The sequence below is a fragment of the Pimephales promelas genome, chromosome 17, assembly GCF_988280905.1.
Source record: "Pimephales promelas chromosome 17, fPimPro1.hap1.1, whole genome shotgun sequence".
NCBI classification, from domain to species: Eukaryota; Metazoa; Chordata; class Actinopteri; order Cypriniformes; family Leuciscidae; genus Pimephales; species Pimephales promelas.
Window position 1 is genome coordinate 21646669 of NC_142785.1, and position 9101 is coordinate 21655769.

General features: G+C 37.5%; 1 protein-coding gene across 2 annotated transcripts in view; it reads right to left on the reverse strand.

The window, feature by feature from the left end:
• Positions 1 to 8880, reverse strand: part of opn4b (opsin 4b) — a 29588-nt gene extending 20708 nt beyond the window's left edge. For both annotated transcript variants that reach the window (XM_089122150.1, XM_039664808.2), the window contains exon 1: positions 8382 to 8880. In XM_089122150.1, the coding sequence (XP_088978276.1) occupies positions 8382 to 8525 (144 nt within the window). In that variant the 5' untranslated portion in view covers positions 8526 to 8880. The remainder of the gene's footprint in view (positions 1 to 8381) is intronic.
• Positions 8881 to 9101: the final 221 nt, after the last annotated feature.

Consider the following 9101-nt stretch of genomic DNA (forward strand, 5'->3'; position numbering starts at 1 on the left):
CCGAAGTGATTTGTTGCTGGGATTCCATACCACAACCCAATATTATTTATTACGCCTCTTAAAGGTTTTCCGATTTCCCCAAGATTTGGGGCATAATAAATTGACACTATCACTTTTTATAGTTAGAGCATAATGGATTAGTAATACAAACTAGTAAATAAAGGCAATCATTGACATTTATCATAAATAAAACACTCTGCTGTACAATGACTGGAACATAAAGTTTATGGCTTTGAAGAAGGGGATGTGAAGATGGTACAGATAGTAGATGGATATTGCAAGACTGCTCAGTATCTCGAATAGAAAGTGAGAGGACATTTTAGAACTAATGAGTTTATAATCTGCCACAGATCAGCGGCATATTAATGCACTGTGTGTGTATGTGGACAACTTTGCTCATGATATACTGTAACAGAGGAGAGGAAAAATAAATGGGTCCTTCAATGAGTTTAGCATCTCATTGAAGTAGATCCCCCTCCACTACTAAAGGAAGAAGAATGCTGAAAACTTTGTTTTCTGCAAAAACACAATGGCAAGCACACATGCAGCTTCTACGGAAGACTGTATTTTCGAACTCTCGTCTCTCGAAATATTTCGACTTTAATCTCGAAATGCTAGATTTTTTTTTTTTTTACAGATTTAAAAATAAAAAATAAAAAATGTACCGACTTTTTTTTTTTTTACGTTAGTGTGGGGCTATTTTGAGTGGTATAAACTAGTGATTTCTTTTTCCTTTTTAAATGCCCCCATTACTAGCATTATACGCTAAACAGTTTTTAGAGATAAAACTCTTTTCAATTATCATGAAAACAAATCTCAGAGAACGATTGACTAGGTACCAATGTTTTATTAGACCAAAGGTTTATTTTGCGCCAGAGTTCTCCTTTAACATCAATTCAAATTCAAGAACTGAATTGGAATTCAGTAGTCACTCGCAATTCAATTCTGAATTGTGCACAAGCCTGGTCGATATGGGACATTGGCGATGACAGTGATGGCCATACCACACCCACTCCCTCCCTTCTTCTCACAGCTATAATCCACGCCAATTTAAGTTGCATTTTTCAAAAAGATTGTGAGCTAGACTTGAGTTGAAAAAGGTGGGTTTCATGACCCTTTAAGTAAAGCTTGTGAAGAACCTTGTATTTACCTTTGGTCAATCATGAATATTATTATTCCATCTGCTCCTTTCTGATCATGGAAATGTAAAGGAAATTTCAAATGAATTGTATGTGATTGGTATAAATAATAAGTAATAAATAATATGTAATAATTGGTATAAATAATATGGTATTCATTTACCACTCAACAATCGGTTGATCAATCTATTGACAAACCTATACCCAAATGAACAACAGATTAAAATTGCTTCCAATTATTTCACACCCTGTAAAACGTGATTCAAAAAGTCGCTCACTGTTCCTGTAAATCCATTCAGGTAGGCAAGCTATGTAAAAAAGCAGTGTTTTTCATTTTCATTTTGGTGCCTCTCATTTACTGGGCTTTTTCTTTACATAGTGAGAGGTTTTCAGAAGTCATGGTTTGTGGCACAGATGCTCTCCTACAATGTGATAATTTATAACTGGAATCAAGTGTTATTCACAGGAACTCAAAATCAAAACTGAAATCGAAAATGTAAATACAGCCTCACTGTTACCTTGTCTTTTCCATCATGTTAAGGGAACTCAGAGTAGATTTATTCACAGCAAACAGTGCCATTTGTATGCCCATGTTGCATTACTAATACTGTGTAACAAACAAAAAAAACAAAAAAATCAGTATTTGACAAATTTAACTCTTGGAAATTGATCATTTTATTCAGCAAGGACACATCAAGTGATAAAAAGTGGGGAAAAAACTTGTTATCATGGTTTACAAAAAAACAATTAAGCAGCACAACTGTTTTGATAATAAGGAATAAATTATATTTAAATAGAAAAACTATATTTTAAATTGTACAAATATTTCACAATATTACTTTTTTAATAAATCAAATACTGATCGTACTGATCCCAAGCTTTTGAATGGTAGTAATATGTAGGCAGTAACTATTCAAATGAAATAACCACCCAAAATCCAACAACACAATTTCTGAGGACTCCAGAAAGCAAGTCAGAAAGCAGTTTATCCAATGCACATGGCATCGACTGTCATTTCACCTAATCTGAAGAGACAGAACTGATATTTACTCTAATCCTCATATGTCAGTGCTTCTCTGTAAGGACTATCGATGAGGGATTTGAACGAGAGCATGTGCTGCTACTTGGACGGAGGATTCTGCGACACAAATAGATGAGAAGTGCTCTTAAAATGTCACTATCACTTAGACATTCAGTGAGTGATATACAGGGAGAAGGGGAAAAAGAGAGAAAGCCAGAAATGGATGAAACAGTGGAAATCGCTTCACCACAGCACAAGGAGCTTATTTGTACCATTAGTTGAGTGAGATTGATGTCATTGTTTTTCATTTTAGAGCCGCAAATGTTTAGTATAACACCAATGCATAACAAAGATCCAAAATAATTTAATTACATTTAAATAAACCAAACCATTTACCCATTTAACTTCTATGTTTGCATTATTTACAAGACTCAACAGATTGTGATGAATTAATTAATGAATTGTTTGTCTGTGCCCCAATTATTATCATAGCTTGTGGCTAGTAGAATAATTCTGGATAAGAGCAAAGCACACACAATCAATTACAAATCCGTCAGCTGAGTTTCCTGATCAGTAAGGGACATCTCTGAAGCCCACGTTACCCAAACTTCTCAAGCAGAAACTGTGATAAAGGATGGCTGATCCACTGATTTAAAAAAATAAATAAAAAATTGGGGAGATTATCTACTCCGCCAGTCCAACAAAAGCTGAGAACTTTCCAAAAAAAAAAAAAAAAGAAAAAGCAGGGGTGTATTTCCTGAAAGAACTTTCCTGAGGGAAGGTGAAGTTGAATTCAAACTAAAGTTTTCAAACTGCACAATTCCAGTTGATTGATGTCTTCATTACAAGGGAAAAACATTATACCGAGATATTGAGAGACAATTTTCAAAAAGCACTCTGACAAGTGCAGCTCGGAGATGCTAATGGTTTCAGTCTATGCATGCTTTAACTAATACCAATGACCCATTTTTCTTGGCTTCTCATTGGTAGTTCTTACTGTAGTGTATCATTATTTAACCCTCAGATACGTACATGTCTTCACTACAGTGGACAGATCTTTGAAAGCCATTTTTAGCCATTCCAGATGTGATGCTACATGTGATGCTGATGTTACCTTTGACCCATAGGGTGTGTGTCCAACAAAGCATCTTTAGCTAGCTGAAAATGGCAGATGTTCTTCTAAAAAAACATCTAGCCACAGGCGTGTGAGTGCGCTTCTTTCAGTTGAGAGGCTATGATACAAAATATCAGTGGAAATGTTATCTGATTTCACAGGTATTTGGTTTCTTTATTAAAATGGCGCCACAATGTGAAGAACTTGCTCTGGCCCTTGTTTTAAATGATTTGTCATTGAGCAAGCAGGATGTGATTGTTAGGGTCAGCAACTGGAGTGGCCTTGAGAGCCACCAGAGGGCACTCCTCATCAGACTATTGTCATTCCCTCATAAACTACATTTCCCATGATTCTCTGGCCAGACTCAAAAGCATTCATTGTTTTCACCTGTCTCATATCATCTTGTTTACTCACACTATATAAGCCTGGTTCATTCTGGCATTCCCTGCAAAGTCTTGTTTAGTGTTCTGTTTCTCCCGTGTCCTGCTTATCTTAATTCTCTGCCTGTTCCCTCGGATTTCTCTCTTTGCCTCAGCCCTGATTTGTTATTGTTTGAATTGTTCGTCCCTTGCCTGTTATCTAGATTACGTCTTTGGATTACCCTTTCAAAATAAATACAGCATTTGGATCCTCAGCCTTTGTCTCGGAGCAGTTCATAACAGTGATACTGGGCTAATTTAGACTGTTGTCACAGGCAGTTTGTGTAGTCCATGGGTTGAAGTGACCACCCAAACACACCCCCCAAAGATGGATTTTTACCCCCTGGAATGTGATTGGGCTAGTTTTGGCCTAGGCTTCCATTGAAAGCAACTGACGAAACAAACACTGGCTTTAGAAAAAACACTTTGGTGGACACACAGCCTTACACTAATTCTATATGACTACCCTCTTTATATGTCACTATGTCTTTTTCAGTTTATGACAAAATGATGCCCCAAGCACCTCTGGAATATTCAGCCTTCGATAAATTCTACATTTCTGATGCACCAAGCACTTCTGGAATATCTAATAGTATACTTTATTGCAATTGGTGGAATTAGATCGAGAAGGATAAGATTCTTGTTTTGAAGTAAAATGATAATTGTTCCTTTTATAATTAAATTATTATACGTCATTGTTTTCACGTCACATTTTAGTTTTGCCTCAGCTCGCCTGCCTTAGCTCACTCAGAACCTCGCCGGAGGTGATACAAAAATAAGTACCCAAAAGCAGGTACAGGTACAACTTTTATACAGTGGAAAACCAAACAAAGGCGAGCAGAGTCGAGTCGAGCTGGTAAAGTGCCATATGTATCCGGATAGATAGTCCGAAGGAGTTGTGTTCTTTCCATTCCCAAAGCCGAAAACACAACGTGAGCAGTGCCTACAATGGATAAACAACAGTGTGGACGGCCCCACTCCCAGTTAAATGTGTCGAATATGGTTAACTTATGAGACTGAGACACTGAGATTGAGTTAGTCAAAGAAACATGGAAACATGGCCGTGGTAATGAACAACCTGTTTGTTAAAGCGAATGTAAGTTATAATCCTGTATCAGAGGCAAAATTACTAAATATGCAGCGCGAATTATATATTTCTAACTCCAAACAAGTTAGCCACTGAACCAGCTTATAAAATCTTCTTCAAGGCTGAGCTGGTTGCATTTGATGTAACGTTACAGGTCATGGGATTTCTCAGATTACACCTCGATATAGTAGGCCTAGTCGTGTCTCCTTCATTGCGTATTTTTATATTTTGAATATATCCCTCCACTGCATACTGTAACCTCTTGTGCCTCGATCTGGGGATATCGTGGAGGTATTGCTCCAAAAAAGGTCACTGACACACAAGGTCATACCTCTTCCCGTCATGGCAATCTCGCGCAGTCGCGCTGGTCGTGTTTGACCATCTGTTTGACGGCAGTCGTAGTAACACAATAACTAGGGGGGCGTGGCTTTTGTGAATGGTCAATAGCTTTGCACAATCGGACAGAAACAGCAGGACACATAAAGAACACCCACCATGAGAATTATCAATTAAGATGTTGAGGAGAATGCTAATGTCAGGAAGCCTTGAAGGACACGGCAAAGTCACTGGAGCTTGAACAGATGTTCTGTTTAAATCTATCTCCCTCTTATTTTCATTGTCTTAGTCTGTCTGATGTTTAAAATATACATCTATATGCCAAAAGTATGACAACATCCATATATAATAGCCAGTGCTCGGACATTTAATGTCAAATTCATTGACATTAGGGAATCAGGGTTCAGAAATTGTATAGGCTTCTATCAAATAATGCAGGAGATGTCTACCTATAAAAAACATTAAAATGCTACAGTAATAAATCATTTTGTAGCAGTGCGTCCCAACAGAATACCAAGCTAGGCTGAAATCATATAACAGTCAATGGTCCAGAAGAACATTAAAGCAGCACAGGATGTTGGCCTTATGCATTAACCAGAAAGAAAGAAAAAACTGAACTATTGTCTTTTCAAAGTAAATTTCAGAGTAAAACAGCATTTATTGTCGAAGACAAACACAGGAACAATTGATATTTTCACTGTTTTTTTATTGTTGGGTAAATGTATTTTGCCCTTTTTATTTAAGTTTTAAAGTAGCTGATTCCACCCGTTGTTTTCAGACCACATGGGCATCTCTCAATTTTTATTTCAGGCCTTTGGATTAGGGAATTTATGCAACCAAATAATAAAAAAAAGGCTAATTGTCAAGCAGTCATCACAAACTGTTTGACTGATAGATGATCAAATAATAGCCGTGGGCAAACTGTGAGAGCATTTCAATGACAATTACAAATGTATTTGGCACAATTTTAAACATCCTAAATTTCTGCATTCCCAGTACTACAATGAACTGTCCTTTTTCCATTCAAGCTCCTTGATGTTTATCAATGTCAATGTTTATCTCCCACACACTGATTCTCCCCACACCTGGATCAGTCTATTTTATGGATATGTGAGAACACAGTAACACAGAATAGTATCAGCAGGGATAACAACACACAATGACACAAGGTTCAGATGAGAAGGTTCATTAAAGGTTCACACAAGGTTCATTATTCCATACTCTAATTCTCCATGGGTGAAAATAACTAGTTAGATCCACATCAATGACTGCTGAAAAAATGTTGATGTTTGAAAAAATAATATGTGGATCGAAGAATATCAAATGGAAGATAGAGGATAAGCTTTGTATTCACATTACCTCAGCATATTAATGCAGCTCTGATATTAAAAAAAAAAAGAAAAAAAGTCTTGATTCATGAGAGGAACAGGGCCCCCGTCTGTTTAAAAAATGCCATAACACTCATATGGCACTACGCATTCCCCTAACACTTGAGTGGAACTGTCAGTAAAGCATCAGCAAATAGTTTTTTTTTTTGTTTGTTTGTTTGTTTTTCTGGATAGTATTATCTTTTAGAAATACGTTTTAAAGCCCTCAAATGGGATAAAGCTCTTCTTCATTATTAGGCCTATGCTATTTCAATATCATTTTCATGTGATGACATAATATGCAAATTTTGTTCTCATACACTATTATGCATGTTTGGTATAGCTTATTTATTTTGTTTCTTCCCGAATTCATTTTCTGTATGTTCAAGAACTCATTTTAATCGGAGAACATGAAATATCCAGGAATAGCGTATTAAGAAATTAATCCCATGTGCGAGATCCCCACATGATCCTATAGGACTACTTTTATAACTGATATTTAAATATGGCCGATTCTTACTCAGTCTGCTTTGTCTTGGTCTGGTAAAGCTCATTTCCAGAGTTGAAACACATCTGGTCTAATGTGTGCGGGTAATAGCGAGCTGCAATCCAGCTGCGTATCACGAAGACACCAGCACACCACAGATTAGACATAGCCTATGTGATCTAAATATGTCTCCAGAGTCCATTATCACCATGAGAAATCAGTACCACTTCAATTATTCTTAAAAACTAGAGTGTCTAACCTGCATAAAATTTCTGAAAATAAACGAATATGCCTAGCAGAGTAGGCTACAAGGACAACACACGAAGAATTGTTTCACAACAAGCAATCTCTCTCACTGGCACACTTTTATTTAAAAAAGCACGTGCATTCAGTCATTGATTCGATCACATGACGTTTGCACTTTGTAGCTACTTGTGGGGAGAAAAACGGAATAAAAAGACAAAATGCCATTATATTAGGATTACTCTTTAGACTAAATTGTATTAAATACATTACCGAATACCTATGAAACATATTTCTGCAATAACTCCAGTCCTCTACATAATTTCACAGAATGGATAGTAGCCTATCTTTATTTCGAATTTTTCGAAAAACTCCAACTAACGATCTTTTGAACATAATTTCATGCAGTAATTTTAGGCCATGTTCCTAATTAAAGCGAGCATGAAGTTCCTTGGTTTATCCTTTTGTTTGGTGTTTTAAGACAGTAGCCTATGTCTCAATTGTATCTTGAGCAATAGCCTATTTCAATGCTTCATTATTATTGTGTTGGAATTAACTATGCATAACCATGCCACGCAAATAACTCTCCAAAGGCTGTAACAATGAGGCGTGATTAAGTAGCTAAAACATTTATAAGGCAAATCCTTGCACGTCCATTTCGAGAGGCAAACTGAATATCCGAGGTTCCTCTCCTGTATATAAAACATTTTGGTAACTGAATTTGTAATTAAGAAAGGGACATTTAAAAAAAAAGTGAATGATCGTCGACGCAACACGCAACTTCTTCTAACTTTTGTGGATACTGAAAAGTAAAGCGCGTTTACAACATAACATTGCATGTAAAAATATACTTCCATGTACTTTGTTTTGACTACCTTTTTGGAGGGAGTCATCCCAATTCGCACCCTTTCACCTGAAACAAGCTGAAACGGATGAACTTTCCCAACGCTCCTCCGATTACGCACGCGCTCTAAACGTTAGCTTTCAATATTTTATTTCCATTTTTAGTGCGCGTTAATAATATAATAATATACAACTGTCTTAAAATCCAACAAACGTGATCATATATGTTATGTTCCAACAGACTAGTGTACGCTCACAGAAGAATCAGAATCCGCGCGCACCCTACCACTAAACACATGGTTCAACACAAACTCCATCATCTTACCGTAGTGGTTCGCGCGGGCAGCTCCATCAGCTTGTGCGCGCTCACTGCGCTGTAATTCAACGGGGCCAGAGTGTCCGCACTCACCGCCGTGCTGTTAGGGACTTGAGTGGGGATTCCCATGCTGATCGAGCGCGAAGCGTTCATCGCAATGGACACGTCGGGCGCAGAGAGAGGAGCTCAGAGTTGGTACGCAAAGAGAGTTAGCTTAAACCTGAGAAACAGCATTATGAGAATGTGTTGGATGTCTTCCTCTGCCTATCTGTCAGCAAACTAGAACAAAGCTGCCAACAGCGCCCAACATGTGTGCGTGTGTGTGATGAGTTTGTCAATGCCAGTAACCATGTGCCGATTCGAGTATGCATGAGGAGGAATGCTCAGTTAAGCAAACTCAAGCATCCCACATACAACACAACAACAGCCCTGTGCTAAGCCCTTCATAATCACACCAAGCGTAGCCTTGTCTGCCTGTTTGCCCATGTGAATATATGTGACGTTCCTATCAATATAGCCAAGAACATGCACATCATCACCCACCCCCTCTCTCAAACCAACTATCCAATTATCCAACTATCCAACTTTAATTAACAGGTGGTCCGCTTCATCAGCAAAGTCATAGGCTACTTTTAAAATACAGATTCAGTGTGAATCCCAGAGCTAGCAATTAAAATGTTAAGAACAACAAATGCATTTACACACACAAGCTGCACACTGACGATGCAT